This window comes from Chelonia mydas, chromosome 3, assembly GCF_015237465.2.
Source record: "Chelonia mydas isolate rCheMyd1 chromosome 3, rCheMyd1.pri.v2, whole genome shotgun sequence".
NCBI classification, from domain to species: domain Eukaryota; kingdom Metazoa; phylum Chordata; order Testudines; family Cheloniidae; genus Chelonia; species Chelonia mydas.
In genome coordinates this window covers 97340579-97358588 of record NC_057851.1, presented here as the reverse complement: position 1 = coordinate 97358588, position 18010 = coordinate 97340579, and the positions used below count along the sequence as shown (strand labels likewise).

Here is an 18010-nt window from a genome sequence, read left to right as displayed (position 1 = left end):
TAAGACTACAGCTGGTTCTGGTCACTCATTCATTTAACAAAATGAAACTCCTCCCTCAAATGTTATCACTTTCCTACTCCATGCATCAGGTCTTACATTTTAGTACTCATTTCTCATATTTTCTCCACCTCGATTTCCTTTTCAAAATATTGAAATGCTTTCTAACCCTCTTTCCATTATTTTGTCACATCCCCACCTAAATACAAGTCACTCTGCAGGCTGAATCATACTTTAGAATTGGTATGGAGTCAAAACATCACATTAACTAGTTTATTTTTCACAACAATGTAAATTCATTGCAAAATTAGCACTGCTTAACCACAGAAAGGGCTGCTCAACCATTTTCAATCTCTCACTGAGATCCCAAAGAATACTTGGCCAGCTCCTGGTGAAGTGTTTAAAAGAGTTCTCCTTGTACTCTTAAAACAATGGACAGCTTAGATTTTTCTAATTAAGCGTCATGTTATTGTCTAGACAGAGAATTTACTCACGTAATTTGCTAACAACAGGAAGAAGTTCACCCCATGTGTGCAAATACTCTGCTCTGAAGCCATCCAAAGAAAACAACAAAACTGGGGGTTTCGTAAACCTGAGCAATTAGAAATAAGAGAGTTAAAAAAAAAAAAAAAACCATGGAATTTAATATCTGTACAGTGTTTTTTCAGTGTAAAGAACTAAACAGATGCTCATTGATGTTCACAATTAGAGCTGGGCAGAAATTTTTCAAAGTTTGTTTGCTGAAAAATGCAGTTTCAGTCAACCAGAAACTATTCATAAATTTGACCTGATAGTTTCGGCTGGAGACAAGTTTTTCAAGGTCAGCAAAGTTTGTCTTTCAGCCCTTTTATAAGGTTTAGCCCAATGGGTAACATACTTGCCTGGGCCATGAGAGATGGGGTTTGAAGCCCCACTCTGGGGCAGAGACTTGAACTCAGATCTTCCCTCTTCCAGACCAGCACTCTAACAGCCAGGCTATAGGTCGTTCTGCAGTTAATTGATCATTCTCACTCCTGTTGGAGCTGGTCAACTTTGTATAAATGCTTAAAAGTCAATTGAGCCAAATAGCAAGAATAACTCGATAGCCTGGTGATTAAGGCACTCACCTTGGAGGTAAGAGATGTGGATTCAAAGTCTTCCACTGAATCAGCCAGAGAAATGATTGGAATCTACATATCTTGCCCCCTTGAGTTAGCCTACCCTGAAACTTAAAGGATGTCTGACACATTCTTTCTCCACCACCACAGGAAAAGACAAGGATTTTTCTTTTCAAAAGAAAATAAATTTATCCCTTTGCATAAATTGTGTAGATCCTGATCCTGCAGAGACTTCAGTGCAAGCATGTGACATTCCCATTGAAGTCTGTGGGATTACTCAGGTGAATAAAGTTAAGCACAATTAAGCTTAAGTATTTATAGGATCACAGCCTTATTCTACTCTGGATCATCAGAACCCACCCAATGCAACCCAAAACAAAGAATTAAGAGTGATTTAAAAGCACAATATATGCAAGTATGACAAGGAAACACCAATTGTTGTTTCTTAAGTAAGGCTACATTAGGAAACACTTTGACATACACTCAAAATACAAAAAAGTCCAGTTGTTGTAGAGACCCGAGAGCAATTCTATTAGCTCATTTAAGTATTTCATATGTAATAACCCAACTGATCCACATAATGGGAACAAATTAGGAAGAGATGGGCAAAAAATATTTTTAAAATTATTTCATTTGGAGTTAAGTAGGGACTGTGAAGACATCTGCACAGTGGTCCCAAACACCCATGCATGTGACATATCCATAGTAAATATAACACAGCTATTTTGGTTTCAGAAGCCAGTGCTCACAGCCCAGACTGAATCCCAAACAAGACTTGAATGGCAAAATTCCCCAAACCTCAAGTAAATAATTTGCTGTTGGCTAGTGTAACTATCCTTATGTTTCAAAGCCAGTTTTACTAAATTGCTAGATGAGGCTTGGTCCTCCAAGGTAAAAACCAAACCAAAAAAACAAACAAAAATTCCGAGAGCTGGAACTGATTTAATCTACAAAGTAGAATAACTATAGGAGCTACACAAATCTTGGCAGTTCCATAGGTGACATTTTATACACATTTTTAAGGAACTAATTTGCATACTGTAGATAATTTGCATATGATCATAAAATTCCATGTACGGTCAATACACCTTCCACCTAGCAGTGGTGGTACGTAGGCCATGGAGCTGCCCCAAACCTAATGCTTATCAGGACGTCATCTGGGGTTGCTGGATTAGGTGGGTGGATTCTAGGGTGCTGGGGTTGGTGGGTGCTGGAGCATGTATAGGGTAGTTGGGAAGTTGCCTGAGTACTGCTCAGGGGGCACTGGGGTAGGTGTGTAGTAGGAGTTGAAGGAGTTGAATGTTGTGCTGACTGAGAGGGCAGCTGTGTCTGGCTGGGGTCAGTATTGAGCCCCCTTAACTTCTGGCCCTGCCAGTGGGATACTAGCTGCTGCTGCAACCCCTTAATTTCCTCTATTGCTGCTGGACTCTTCCATGCTCAACTCCCACTGGGGAAGCAGCCACAGGAGAGTCCTATGGGCCACGTGGCTTCTTGTCCCCATGTTTCACAGTGGCCTCTAGCAACCAAAAGGGCCCACTGCTGCTCCAGTTTACAGGTCAGCCAGAGGTAAGATTTGGGCTGAGCTGCAGGTAGGGATGACAAGGCATGCAAGATGCATGACACTTCATAGCCCTGAATAATATTTCAGTTGACTCCCACGCCTCTCTAGCTGGTTGCACAGAGCACAATTATTTTTAGTTCATAAGTCTGGAATATCTACCATTTATACCACAGCAAAAATTTGTTACCTTAGAAGACCCAATGCTGCATGATTCTGAGATGGAAGAAGGGAGCACCCAGCACCTTGCAGGATTGGACATTTATGGGAGATTGTTGTAAAATGGTGCTTGTATATTGAACCTTTTACCAGGATAAGAACACCTATATTTGTAATGTTACTGATACACTATAAAGAATAATGGAATATAATTACTATTCAGAGACTGCTGAGCTGAGGAGTGGTTTATTTGATTGTAAACTGAGAGAACATTACCCTTAAAAATATTGTTCTAAATGCAAACTTCCAAATAAAGAGAGACTATCCTTACCCTGCTGGGCACTGGGGTTCATTTATGTCCTCACATTTTTCTTCAACCCAACTTTTTGCTCCTAAAATAGGTATAGTCACATTAAGAAATATTGTACAGTTCTCATATTAAATTAAATAAAACTGATCTGCTAAATGTCCATCACAATATCTCAAAACAAAAAAACAAAACAAAACAAAAAACAAAAAAGGGCATAAAACTTTTCTTTCAGTTTTCAGACCGTTAGGAAGCAAGGCCAGGAGTTCTCAGGTAGCATCATTACTTGTAGTAATCTTAATAGTGAGAACTTGGCAGCCATTAGCAAAAAGTTGGCCAGAAATCAAACAACAATGGTAACAAGATCTAAAGATTTGAAAAAGTGAGAAAACTAGGGCATGCTCTAGACACAAGTTTTGAACTGTTATCATTATTCCTGCTTCGTAACTTTTCTATTGTTCCTTTCAAACAAGCAGGGTGAGGTTGGAAAGGTAAAATGGGAATTTACCTTGGCAAACTATATAATAATTGACACAACAATCTTTGTTTTCCAAACAATCGTCTGAACAGGAGCAACGATTCTCTGGCCGCCTCTTCTCTCCACACCGGAACTTATTGCAGGTCCATATATGAGCTACAATCAAAAATCAAATGCAAAAAGTACAATTTTTAGTTCTTGTCTACATGCAGATTTATATGAGTAGTTTCTGTAGCTAGAATTTTTTTTTTTTTATGTTGACAGGAAGCCGCCCTATCGACCAACCCTCCTCCTTTTTGATCCAGGCTTGGGACCGGAACCATCCAATATGAACAATCTGGATTTAGACAAGGGAGATGGTGCACAGATGCTAATTTCACCCTGAGATGGACTACTGAGAACACAATTGAATTCCCAAGGCAGTCTTGCCATCAATTTTGTGGACTCTCAAAAGGCATTTGATAGTGTAAACAGAAACTGTGGAAATTGTGGAACAATGTGGAATTCCAACAAAATTAATTAACATTATGAAGGCATTCTATGCCAACTCAAAATGGATTGAGTAAGCCATTCAGGATCAAGACAGGTGTAAGGCAGGGGTGCATCCTGTCTCCTTTTTTGTTTATGCTAAGTCATTGACTATGGATTAATACAATGCAACAGTGATACATATTGCCTAAAATGGAACAAATCAAGTCTATTTGATCTAGACTTAATAATAGTAACCACTGTAGCTTCATCAATGAAAGCAATAGTGGAATCACTAGCATAGACAGATCAATGGCATTTTAACCACAATGTTCTTAAAGCAGGTCTAAGCAACACGGTGTTTAAACCACCAGTAGCTGCTGATGACTTGTCTTCACTAGCACTCCCGCCAGTGGCACTAACTTATAAGGCAGATGATTTAACTGTTTCCCTTTGTCTCCCCAATGTTTTCACCCTTACCTGGCTGTATACATGCTTCCTGGAAATCTAAGCAGCAATTTCCAAGTTTGACGCAATCTCTATCACAACGGCAGTTTCCAAATGTCCTTTCAAAGCAACGGCCTTTGCAAGTTTTGACTGAAATATTGGACAGTGTCATTTCAGTAATCTCAGTATTAGGAATTTAGCAGCTATTAGCAAAAAGTAGGAGAACTCAAACAACAGTGGTAACAAGATCTAAATATCTGCAAAGGACAGAAAACTAGCACCCGCTCTAGACACAGACTTTGTATCATTATCATTATTCCAGCTAGAGGTATGATTAAAGACTAAAAGTATTATGATTAACATTCCTTCATGTCTTTTCTATTGTTTCTTTCAAACGAGCAGTGTGCAGCTATTAGGATGCTGTTGGGGAATACGAGGTGGGAATTTAGAGGTCAATGGCTAAACATTAATACTGAATTGGTCAATATGCCTAGAACATCAATAAGATCATTGTAGGGAATGATACAGCTATATTGTACCACTATTAAGACAGATGTGTTTATTCTAGTTTTCTAATATCCTGTGGTTGCCTAAAGTTAGATATCATGGTGATTGGCATATTAAATATATATTAGGCAGCTGGTTTATTTCCTGATAAATAAAACCACATGTACTAGCCCCCATCTACAAGGTCTGACATAAGTATTTCACAGTTACTAAAAGAGAAAAACAAATAGAGGATGGAAGTCAACTACTGAATCAAGAGTCTACCTCATCTCCTGCTGCTGATCAGTTCATCGGTCACGAAAAAATCTTGGTTCTCTCTGCAAAGCCTGAGTAAAATGGTAGAATACCAAATGGATTCCCAGTGGGGATTTAACAGTAATTGGAGTATCAGGGTAAATACCATCACAGGATTATTGGCTGAGCTTGAAAAGGCCTTACACTCAACTCAATAGCATTTCTGTGTTCTGAGTCTGGTCAGAATCTGTCACAATCCACTCCCTCTTGGATTTCTTTGATGGAGAATTTACTCATTTCACTAGTCAAATTGTTTCCTCATTTATTCCAGTTCCTAGAATACAACCTCCCACAGGCAAGTCCTCAGATGAATGTGCTGGCAATTGAAACTACTTCAGGTAAGGCACACAACTGTCTTTCCCTGCAACATAAGGATGGTACTCTGATAATTTCATGATGAATTTTAAAAAGGAATTGCTCAGACTATTTATATTGGAGAATTGCATTAATTACCATCTCTTGAACAGCTAGGCTTCAGTCCAAATATACATCCTAGGATTATGGTTAGCACACAGGCAGACAGTACCTGTAATATGGGAAAGAAAATAAAAACTGAGTTAAATGGCAGTGTAGGATCATTTTGAAACCCCTCTTTTAGGTAATGAAAATCTAGTTACCCAGTCTATATGAAGCCCATGCAAGCTTGCAGAAGCTGATAAATTTACAGATTAGGAGACCAATCCCATAGCCAATCACACAAGTAGTCTTTACTTGTGCAAGTAATCCTGTTGATTTCAATGAGAACATTCACATAAATCAAGACTGTAGGACTGGGCCTTTACTTCTTTCACATTCCTTACAAAAATATTAGCACCAGATACTGTCCTATGTCAATTGCTTACAATGCTTTTCCTTCCCCAAAATGAAAAAGTTGATTTTCAATGCTTCTGTGACTGGTGCCTAGAACGGCCTACACCGAGAATGCCACGCTCAGGGCAGACTGCAAGAAACAGGGCAGAAACACACCAAAAACTGGTGATTTATTCTATAATTAGATTCACCAAGCCAATAACAAAAGAGGTTCTGTAGAACCACACACCAGTAAAAAGCGGCCGCCAGTACCAGCCCGTAGCCGCAGCAGCACTTCAACGTCGCTGCCCCTTTCACACACGCACCCTGGGCCACCGCCCCAGGGCCAGCGATTTAAAAGGGCCTGGAGCTGCAGCATTGGCCGGAGCCCTGAGCCCTTTAAATCGCCGCTGGAGCCCCGGGAGGCATGGGCCAGGCAGCACGGATGGGCTGGCTGGGGGATGCTCACCCCCCACCCTACCCCTTCCACCTGAGGCTCCCCCTGTTCTGGTGGGGCCAGAGCTGGCCCCCGTACCGGTAAGAGTTCAATTTTTCTTTCACCCCTGTTGTCAGCCAATCCTTAGTAACTAACTAAAGATGTATTAATAAAAGAAAAAAGTTACTGAATGGTTAAAGAATCATATACGTTACAAGAGATTGCTAAATCCTCAGATCGGAATTGTAACATTGATGGTGAATATTCTGGTTTGCACAACAGTCTCTCTGGAATCTTTTCAACAGGTCAGAATCCAAAGGCAGCTTATATGTAGAGTCTGTTAGAGTCATTCCATGGATTTTGCAGGGTATTCCAAGTAACTTCTTGGAAAATCTTAGTCCGACATCTTAAACTTTACCTCTTTAAAGGTCAGCATACTGGAGATGCAGAATCAGGCCAGAGATTTCTCTTTTGTAGCTGAAACAGGCTGTCAAGTGTTTTGAGCACAGCATGTGACCACAGCTCCTTTTTTGTCAGCACACACTGACCCATCCTTTGAAGTTAACATTCCAGTTCCTATGCATACACAGGTAATCTAGTTACACTGATTTATAGATGGGAACTGCCTGCCATTCATTATAACAGGGATAGATAAGCTGAAGACACTATAGGTAATATTATGAGTTTCCTGCAGTGTCTCACATCTTTGATCTTCAGATTAACTGGACACAGTCACATGCATAATATAAAGGCAATTAAGACAGGAAAGGGATTTAGAAGAAATTAAATTAGCTTGTCGATGCTAAAAGGAAGTAGGTAACCTCAGAAAAATACACTTAGTATCTACTCTGATTCTTATCAATACAAGTAAACAAGTTAGAGCAGGGGTCACAACCTTTGGCACCCAGCCACTCAGAGTAAAGCCACTGGTGGGCCGGGACAGTTTGTTTATCTGGAGCCACTGCAGGCATGGAGCCCTGCAGCTCCCACTGGCCATGGCTCACTTTTCCCGGCCAATTGGAGCTGTGGGAAGCAGTGGCTAGCATGTCCCTCATCCCGCACCCCTTTGGGGTGGCAAGAGCAGGTGGAAAACAGAAGGGGAAAAAAGGTTTTAGGAAACAAAGTTTCAGATTTCAGGTAAATATTTCCTGGAAAGACTAGCCTTTATCTACTTGATGAAACTGTGCTCTGGGGGAAGGGAGGAGTCGTCAAGGAAACAAGTTGCAGAATTAGTCCTTTGACTGTAATGTTATGGATTAATTATGTATTATGCTGTGGTGAAAATATTTTCAATACTTTACGAGCTCATGGCTCAGTTAACTATGAGCTCTTTAAAGAAAAAAGATTTTTATAGTTAGCTACAGATATTCGAGTTCACAAAACAGCTAACAGACAGTATGAAGGCAACCCCTTGAATTTGTAGCATAAGAACGGCCATACTGTGTCAGACCAAAGGTCCATCTAGCCCAGTATCCTGTCTTCCAACAGTGGCCAATGCCAGGTGCTTCAGAGGGAATGAACAGAACAAGTAATCAAGTGGTCCATCCTGTTGCCCATTCCCAGCTTCTGGTAAACAGACGCAAGGGACACCATTGCTGCCCATCCTGGCTAATAGTCATTGATGGACCTAGCCTTCATGAACTTATCTAGTTCTTTTTTGAACCCTGTTATAGTCTGCACCTTAACAACATCCTCTGACAAAGTTCCACAGGCTGACTGTGCATTTTGAGAAGAAATGCTTCCTTTTGTTTGTTTTAAACATGCTACCTATTAATTTCAGTTGCTGATCCTTAGTGTTTGTGTTATGAGGAGTAAATAACACTTCTTTATTTTCTCCACAGCAGTCATGATTTCATAGACCTCTATCATATCCCCCCTTAGTCATATAGACCTCTATCATATCCCCCTCTTTTCCAAGCTGAAAAGTCCCAGTCTTATTAATCTCTCCTCATATAGAAGCTGTACCATACCCCTAATCATTTTTGTTGCCATTTTCTGAACCTTTTCCAATTCCAATATATCTTTTTTGAGATGGGGCGACCAGATCTGCATGCACTATTCAAGATGTGGGTGTACCATGGATTTAAATAGAGGCAATATGATATTTTCTGTCTTATCATTCCCTTTCCTAATGATTCCCAACATTCTGTTAACTTTTTTGACTGCCGCTGCCCAGTGAGTGGATGTTTTAAGAGAACTATCCACAATGACTCCAAGATCTCTTTCTTGAGTGGTAACAGCTAATTTAGACCCCATCGTTTTATATGTATAGTTGGGATTGTGTTTTCCAATGTGCATTACTTTGCATTTAGCAGCCCTGAATTTCATCTGCCATTTTGTTTCCCAGTCACCCAGTTTTTTGAGATGCTTTGTAGCTCTTCACAGTCTGCTTTGGACTTAACTATCTTAAGTAGTTTTGTATCATCTGCAAATTTTGCCACCTGTTTACCCCTTTTGCCTCACTGTTTACCCCTTTTTCCAAATCATTTATGGATATATTGAACAGTACTGGTCCCAGTATAGACCCTTGGGGGGACACCCTATTTACCTCTCTCCATTCTGAAAACTGATCATATATTCCTACCCTTTGTTTCCTATCTTTTAACGAGTTACTGACCCATGAGAGGACTTTCCCTTTTATCTCCTGACAGCTTACTTTGCTTAAAGAGCCTTTAGTGAGGGACCTTGCAAAGGATTTCTGAAAATCTAAGTACACTATATCCACTGGATCCCCTTGGCCCACATACTTGTTGACCCCCCTCAAAGAATTCTAGGTTAATGGTGAGGCATGATTTCCCTTTACAAAAATTCAGAGATCACTCTGGATTTATGATCTCCAATCTATTAAGAAACATTAAAAAGAATACGTGGATGTGGTACAGTAGAATCATAGAATCATAGAATATCAGGGTTGGAAGGGACCCCAGAAGGTCATCTAGTCCAACCCCCTGCTCAAAGCAGGACCAAGTCCCAGTTAAATCATCCCAGCCAGGGCTTTGTCAAGCCTGACCTTAAAAACCTGTAAGGAAGGAGATTCTACCACCTCCCTAGGTAACGCATTCCAGTGTTTCACCACCCTCTCAGTGAAAAAGTTTTTCCTAATATCCAATCTAAACCTCCCCCATTGCAACTTGAGACCATTACTCCTCGTTCTGTCATCTGCTACCATTGAGAACAGTCTAGAGCCATCCTCTTTGGAACCCCCTTTCAGGTAGTTGAAAGCAGCTATCAAATCCCCCCTCATTCTTCTCTTCTGCAGACTAAACAATCCCAGCTCCCTCAGCCTCTCCTCATAAGTCATGTGCTCTAGACCCCTAATCATTTTTGTTGCCCTTCGCTGGACTCTCTCCAATTTATCCACATCCTTCTTGTAGTGTGGGGCCCAAAACTGGACACAGTACTCCAGATGAGGCCTCACCAGTGTCGAATAGAGGGGAACGATCACGTCCCTCGATCTGCTCGCTATGCCCCTACTTATACATCCCAAAATGCCATTGGCCTTCTTGGCAACAAGGGCACACTGCTGACTCATATCCAGCTTCTCGTCCACTGTCACCCCTAGGTCCTTTTCCGCAGAACTGCTGCCTAGCCATTCGGTCCCTAGTCTGTAGCGGTGCATTGGGTTCTTCCGTCCTAAGTGCAGGACCCTGCACTTATCCTTATTGAACCTCATCAGATTTCTTTTGGCCCAATCCTCCAATTTGTCTAGGTCCTTCTGTATCCTATCCCTCCCCTCCAGCGTATCTACCACTCCTCCCAGTTTAGTATCATCCGCAAATTTGCTGAGAGTGCAATCCACACCATCCTCCAGATCATTTATGAAGATATTGAACAAAACCGGCCCCAGGACCGACCCCTGGGGCACTCCACTTGACACCGGCTGCCAACTAGACATGGAGCCATTGATCACTACCCGTTGAGCCCGACAATCTAGCCAGCTTTCTACCCACCGTATAGTGCATTCATCCAGCCCATACTTCCTTAACTTGCTGACAAGAATGCTGTGGGAGACCGTGTCAAAAGCTTTGCTAAAGTCAAGAAACAATACATCCACTGCTTTCCCTTCATCCACAGAACCAGTAATCTCATCATAAAAGGCGATTAGATTAGTCAGGCATGACCTTCCCTTGGTGAATCCATGCTGACTGTTCCTGATCACTTTCCTCTCCTCTAAGTGCTTCAGGATTGATTCTTGAGTACACGTCAGAATTACACAGCCCCTGACTAATGACACTTAACAGACAATACAAGTTCATATTCAATTAAAAGAAATATTTAGAAACAATCCATTTAACTATGGCATCAAAGCCATACAACAAAACAAATGTAAATGCAGTACCACCAGCTCTAAAGTGGTAATATTACAATGCATTAAAAAAACAACCTGAAGATGTTTAGATAAAACCTAGATGAGACATAAATACCACAACACCATCCATAAATCATTGGTGTTATTTTGGCAGCTAACCACCCCATCTTGTACCTCCAAATAATAGGACTATAACTCATCTTAACAAGCAGTACCCACAATATGATCCTGGTCACCAGAGTAAATGAATCCTTCACTGTGGTCAGGAAGTCTGGTTTGAGCATTGGCCTGCTAAACCCAGTGTTGTGAGTTCAATCCCTGAGGGGGTCATTTAGGGATCTGGGGCAAAAATTGGGGATTGGCCCTGCTTTGAGCAGCGGGTTGGACTAGATGACATCCTGAGGTCCCTTCCAACCCTGATATTCTATACACAAAAGGTCAGACTAGACGATTTAATGGTTCAAATAGTAATGTTACTGTTGAGTTGGACTGATTCATGTTCTGGGGTCCTCATGAATGCCAAATGCCAAATTCTGGGGTCCTCATGAATGCCAGCTTCACAGCACCACAAACCACAAACACATTACAAAAATAGTCTTCTGTTTAAGACAAGCCAGAAACTCTCAGTAAATACACAGCATAGAAAAAAAACTTGGGACAGATCCTCAGCTGGTGAACTATGCTGATTTATACTAACTGAGGATCTGCATACTTGCATTCACCCATTATCTTGGATATTCATTTACTGGGCTTTTTTTAATTAGTCTCATTATCTTTTTAAGTTACAACATCATAAAAAAAGCACTTTTTCATTCCTGCGATGTTGTATAGCAATCGTTTCTATTACGGAATCTGAAGGCTACCGTATTTTATTTCTGTAGCTTAAAAGTAAGGCTTGCTGAAGAGGGATGGATGTCTCAGTAGCTTGGTAAAGGGACATTTCACCCACAAACTGCCAACCAACTCCAACACAGCAAAAGAAAATTGTTACCGCCTAACATTTAGTAATTTATGTGGATCTGAACTAAGGGTCTGACCCAGCACCTACTGAAGTCAATAGGAGCCTTTCCCTTCAGTGGGGTTTGGATCAGGCCCCCATTTCCACAACATTTAAAATTGCTACTCAGTATACCACTTATGGCCAAGTTTTAGTCCCCACTGCATGGCCTAAGGAAAAGGTTTCATAACACCCACAAAACTGCCATCATTAGGGCAATCTCAGCAGAGAGGCCAAGGACCCGATAGGCAAGGCCCCTGAACAGCCATCTTACTCATCAAGATCCTGCCTCCAGACAAGGGTTGAGGCTCACTGCCAGGACACTATGGCTCCCTGTGCCTGGTCTCTGGATAAACAGTGTATAGAAGTTGTCAAATTAGCACCTTTCATGAGAAGTAAACATGCCAAAAATATAAAGAAAATTTAAAAAAAGAAAAAAAAAAGCTGGGGGTGCTTGGTTGTTGGGGAGAAGCATCATATGAATCTAGTCCAAAAGCAGAAGGTAAATAAAGTTTAAAAAAAAAAAAAAAAAAAAAAACACAGAGCTTGGCTTCAGTAGAAGTGCCCCTTGACCTTGTCATGTCCTGTAATTTCCAGATATAATTTAGCTGAAATGCCAGAGAGAGTTGCTATGATAAACAGTATTTGAGAAAGTTTTCAAAACAAAACGACAGAAAAATATGCTGTTTTTCTTACAAAGACATTTGTGTGTGTTTATTTTGGAACAAAACAAGACAATATTTCCTCTAAGGATGAATCTCTGTCATCTCACTGCTTCCTCTATGTGGGAGGACACAGGAAAAGCCTTAGCCTATAAACATGATGGGTGTTGTCATCAGATGATTGGAGAGATGCAAAAGCTGTAATCCAGAAGACATTTGGAAAGATCCTTATTTTGAGTTTGACTGATGGCATAGTGACACCACGGTTAGGCAGCAGGTTTGCATAGGTCACTCACTAAGGACCTGATCCTGTGGAATTGAAGTCAATGGGCGTTTCATCATTGACTCCAAAGAAGCAGGAACAGAGACTAAGATAGGGATAATGTAAATATTGCAGCTATGACACCCTGGAATTCCCAGGAGCTAAGCCATTCCGAACCAGAGAACCACTATCATGGGCCAAGCTGTCATGCCTAATGATGAAAGCCAGAGTCAGGAACCAGGAGTCAGAGCTGAGGGTCAGAGCCAGAGTCAGGAAACAAGCAGGGCTGGAGTGGACTGGGGCAGAGCAGGAGTATGGCTAGGAACAAGGCAGGCACAGAGGTGATTGCAGCTACAGGCATAAATGTTGAGCAGCCACCAGCCTGGGCTGCTGGGCTTAAGAGCAGACCTGGTGATGCCTCTCAGGGAGTCTGGTTGATCAGGGTGTTTGGCTGTAGGTCAGCTAGCTGGTCTCAGGTTCAGCTGCAAGTCCCGATTCCAGACAGTGTCCTACTGGGTGATTTACAGAGAAGTTTCTCACTACTGCTTGCCCCCTGCCATGCTTCCTTTGCTTCCCTGTTCATTCAGAATCTCACTCTCTTGCCCTGTCCTAGCGCTACCCCTCCATCCTTCCTCCTCTCGCTCCACTTTTCTTGTCTACCCCTTCTTTTGCACTGACAGCTCTCTAGTACTCCCCATCCTGATTTCAATCCCAAGAAATCTGATAAAATCATAGTTAATTAGAATCATTTTGAAATAAATGTCTCCTTCCCTCCCCTTCCAACTCCCCACTCTCCCTCTATTGTCCTTCCTTACTTCCTGTACCTACCATGCACCTAGTGGTCCTTCTCTAACTCTCTACCCTAGTCTTTCCTCTTTCGCAGTGTTTTTGTCCCCAGCAAAACTCAACCTCTCCCCAATTCAACCCCAAGACTTCTTAAGTAAATTTTGGAAAAAAAATGCCAACCAAGACACCTGCATAGTTAACAAAGCCCTAAAGCCTCATGGTTTTATTTATTTAATCCTTGTTTTCAATGGTTTACTGTCTCCAGATGTCATGCCATCTCTATGTATGGGCTAGTCCTGAGGGTCTCACTCTTTTTCCTATGCCAGCTCTACACCACCTAGAGAATTCCCCAACACCTGTGAAATCCTGAGAAAGGAAGATCCACTAGTAGCATACATCAGTGGAACTTAATATTGTAAGATCTTTGGGGGAACGTAGCATGTCTTATTTGTCAGTAAAATGTAAATACAAACATAGCACAATAGAAATTATGAATAACAAACAAATAAGAATAAGAAATAAGTCATGTCAAAGAGGAAAACCTGTTCTGCAACCTGCCATAGAAGAGAGGTAGCCTTTAATGATCATGTTGTATAGAGGAAGCTGGGGAGTTACCTGTTTAACACAGAGCAAAGTCTGTCTGTCTTCCATTCAATCTCTTTTTGGAAGTTACAGTGATGTATGGCTCAATAGTTTTATATCGCAAACAGGAAGATACTTGATAGTTCTGTATTCTCCTTTGGCAACATCTGTATCATACCAATCAAATTTCTTGAACTGAAGTTAAGTGAAAAGGCACATGGCCACAGAGCTGTGTAGGGAGGGGCAGTCCCATATTGTGTCAGAGCTGGGTAGTTCACTGAATACCCAGTCTTTAGATAAACTGTGGACTGGAACCCTAAAGTGGGTCATGACCCCGTTTGAATGGGGTTGCCAGGGCTGTTGTTAAACCAGGGCTGAAGCCAAAGCCCAAGCCCCACCGCCCAGGGCTGAAGCCCTCAAGCTTCAGCGCTTCCCAAGGTGCAGGGGAGGAGGGGCTCAGGCTTTGGTCCCCTTTCCTGGGGTCTTGTAATAATTTTTATTGTCAGAAGGGGGTCGCGGTACAATGAAGTTTGAGAAACCCTGGATTAATGTATCAAACAGATGTAAATGTAATATTTTATACTTATTTCAGGTTTCTAAGTATTTTTCTTATGCATCTTCAGACATATTCCCTGTCTTCACACTCTTGGCCTATATTAAATGTCTACTTGTAATCTATCATCTCGGGAACGGAGAGAGTGTGAGGTTGGAGGTCAAGTGTTAAAGTCAACACATTGATTCTGTCTGACCACAAGGCAGCGCTTGCACATCTGAGGTGTGGGAGCTGCAGATCTGGCGATCCTGGTTACCCTAAAGCAATGCATTTGAGGTGTCTGGATTATCCTTACAGCTATATGCAAAAATATCAGGCGCAAGCTGAAGTTTGCATGTCTGCAACCTCCTTTGAACTGAAAAGGGAGGGTTATTTTTAACAGATGTACATAGTAGTTAGTTCTGCTTCAAAAAGAAACATGGAGAAGGACTAGTCGTGGCATCTAAACTAAAACACTCCCAAAACTATTATTAGCATCTGTCACGGTTCCTTCCCCACTCTGAACTCTAGCGTACAGATGTGGGGACCTGCATGAAAACCTCCTAAGCTTACTTTTACCAGCTTAGATTAAAACTTCCCCAAGGTACAAACTATTTTACCCTTTGCCCTTGGACTTCCACTGCCACCACCAAACGTTTATCTGGGTTTATTGGGAAAACGTTGTTCGGAAACATCTTTCCCCCCAAAATCCTCCCAACCCTTGCACCCCACTTCCTGGGGAAGGTTTGGTAAAAATCCTCACCAATTTGCATAGGTGACCACAGACCCAAACCCTTGGATCTGAGAACAATGAAAAAAGCATTCAGTTCTTGAAAAGAAACATTTTAATAGAAGAAACAGTAAAAAGAATCACCTCTGTAAAATCAGGATGGTAAATACCTTACAGGGTAATTAGATTCAAAACATAGAGAATCCCTCTAGGCAAAACCTTAAGTTACAAAAAGACACACAGACAGGAATATTCATTCTATTCAGCACAACTTAATTTCTCAGCCATTTAAAAAAATCATAATCTAACGCATCTCTAGCTAGATCACTTACTAAGTTCTAAGACTCCATTCCTGTTCTGTCCCCGGCAAAAGCATCACACAGACAGACCCTTTGTTTTTTTCCTCCCCCCAGCTTTTGAAAGTATCTTGTCTCCTCATTGGTCATTTTAGTCAGGTGCCAGCAAGGTTATCCTAGCTTCTTAACCCTTTACAGGTGAGAGGATTTTTCCTCTGGCCAGGAGGGATTTTAAAGGGGTTTACCCTTTCCTTATATTTATGATAGCATCTAAACTGAACATTCCAAGACTATTATTGCACACTATTTCCACCTAAGGTTATTCAAGGGGGAAGAACCCTTAAAAGTAGCTGAAGTCATTGTCAGCCATTATGAACAGCCTTTTGGGGAGTTTACCAAGGAGTGATAACTTTTCATATGATAGGTTTCAGAGTAACAGCCGTGTTAGTCTGTATTCACAAAAAGAAAAGGAGGACTTGTGGCACCTTAGAGACTAACCAATTCATTTGAGCATAAGCTTTCGTGAGCTACAGCTCACTTCATCAGATGCATACTGTGGAAAATTTCGTGAGCTATAGCTCACGAAAGCTTATGCTCAAATGAATTGGTTAGTCTCTAAGGTGCCACAAATCCTCCTTTTCTTTTTTCATATGATGGGGCATTTCTTTACATTTACCTGTGGGAGACACTGACATACAAAGCTTTCTAAATACTTAAACACAAATACATCACAGACTGCTTTGGCAGCCAGAGAGATGACAAACTGATTTCAGCAGAAAAAGAAACAAAAAAGGTAAAATGAAGAATTAAATACTTAGGATTTAAAATGTTTGCCACATAGATCATAATATCCTGCAGTACCATTACAGCTGCTGGGGTTTTTTCCCCATTCACTTCTTGCCAATATAAAATATAGACTGTTAGCAAATAGAGAGGAAATTCAGAAAAGTAAAGGATTTACTTCCTGTCTAATTTTTAAAAGGAAAGGAAGCAAATGGTGCTGGTGTTTAATCATGAGGGAAGTTGTGTTGAAACTTCAACGAAAACAGAGCTGAAAAGTGATCTTTGTGTGTTAGAAAAGGTCAATAGACCCTATAGACAATATTCTTAATCCCAGCACGGTTGCCAACTTTCTAACCACACAAAACCGAGCACCCTAACCCTGCCCCTTTCTCCAAGGCCCTGCCCTGCTCCTTCCCCCTGGCTCTGCCCCCAACTCACTCCATTCCCCCTCCCTCAGTGGCTCGCTCTCCCCCACCCTCTCACTTTCACTGGGCTGGGGCACAGGGTTCGGGTGTGGGAGGGAGTGAGGTCTCTAACTGGGGGTGTGGGCTCTGGAATGGGGCCAGAAATGAGGAGTTTATGGTACAGGAGGGGACTCCAGGCTGGGGCAGGAGATTGGGGTACAGTAGAGGGTGAGGGCTCCGGCTAGGGGTGGAGGCTATGGGTTGGGGCTGGGGATGAGGGGTTTGAGGTACAGAAGGGGCTCCAGGCTGCGGCAGAAGGGTTCAGGGTGTGGGAGGGGTTTCTGGGCTGGGACAGGGGGTTGGGGCGTGGGCTTACCTCCGTCGGCTCCTGGTCAGCAGCGCAGTGTGGCGGGGGGAGGGCGGTGCTAAGGCAGGCTTCCTGCCAGCTGGCAAGTCCAGCTCCTTGGCGGAGGTGTGCAGGTAGCTCTGCGCGCTGCTCTGGCCTGCAGGCACCACTCCCACAGCTCCCATTGGCTGTGATTCCTGGCCAATGGGAGTGCAGAGCGGGTGCTCTGGGCAGGGGCAGCGCTGAGCCCCGTGGCCCTCTCACCTAGGACCCAGACCTGCTGGCCGCTTCCGGGGTACAGCACATAGCCAGGACAGCTAGGGACTAGCCTGCCTTAGCTCCGCAGTACCAACGACCGAACTTTTAATGGCCCAATCAGTGGTGCTGACCAGAGCCGCCAGGGTCCCTTTTCGACCGGGTGTTCCGATTGAAAACCGGACACAGCTGGTCACCCTAAATCCCACCAACAGTGAATCATAACCAAAGAATAAACAAAGAGCATTGCATACCACCTGTTTTCAACGGTTATAACATAATATATAGCAGCATGTGTTCATGTACTGCCAATCCTACACTGAGCTTACACCTCTAGTCCAGCCAAGCTGCATTCTGTGCATGAATGGAGGCGGAAGTAATGGGAAATGTGACCTTAAGCCACTGTTACACCCTTCCTGTCCTAAAACCAGCCTCCAGCATAAGCCTGGAGGTGTTCTGATTTATAGTACACCCAGCTGCCCATAATCCCCAGGGGTCATTCTAGTAGCAGGGCATCAGCAAACCATAG

The 18010-nt window shown here is 42.4% G+C and overlaps 1 protein-coding gene across 1 annotated transcript in view; it reads right to left on the bottom strand.

The window, feature by feature from the left end:
- The window catches only part of ENPP1 (ectonucleotide pyrophosphatase/phosphodiesterase 1), a 76014-nt gene that overhangs the window by 39335 nt on the left and 18669 nt on the right, over nt 1-18010 (bottom strand). Inside the window, 5 exon segments of the mRNA XM_037894812.2 lie at nt 492-589; nt 3143-3203; nt 3627-3752; nt 4545-4661; nt 5766-5838. Coding sequence (XP_037750740.1) covers nt 492-589; nt 3143-3203; nt 3627-3752; nt 4545-4661; nt 5766-5838 — 475 coding nt within the window.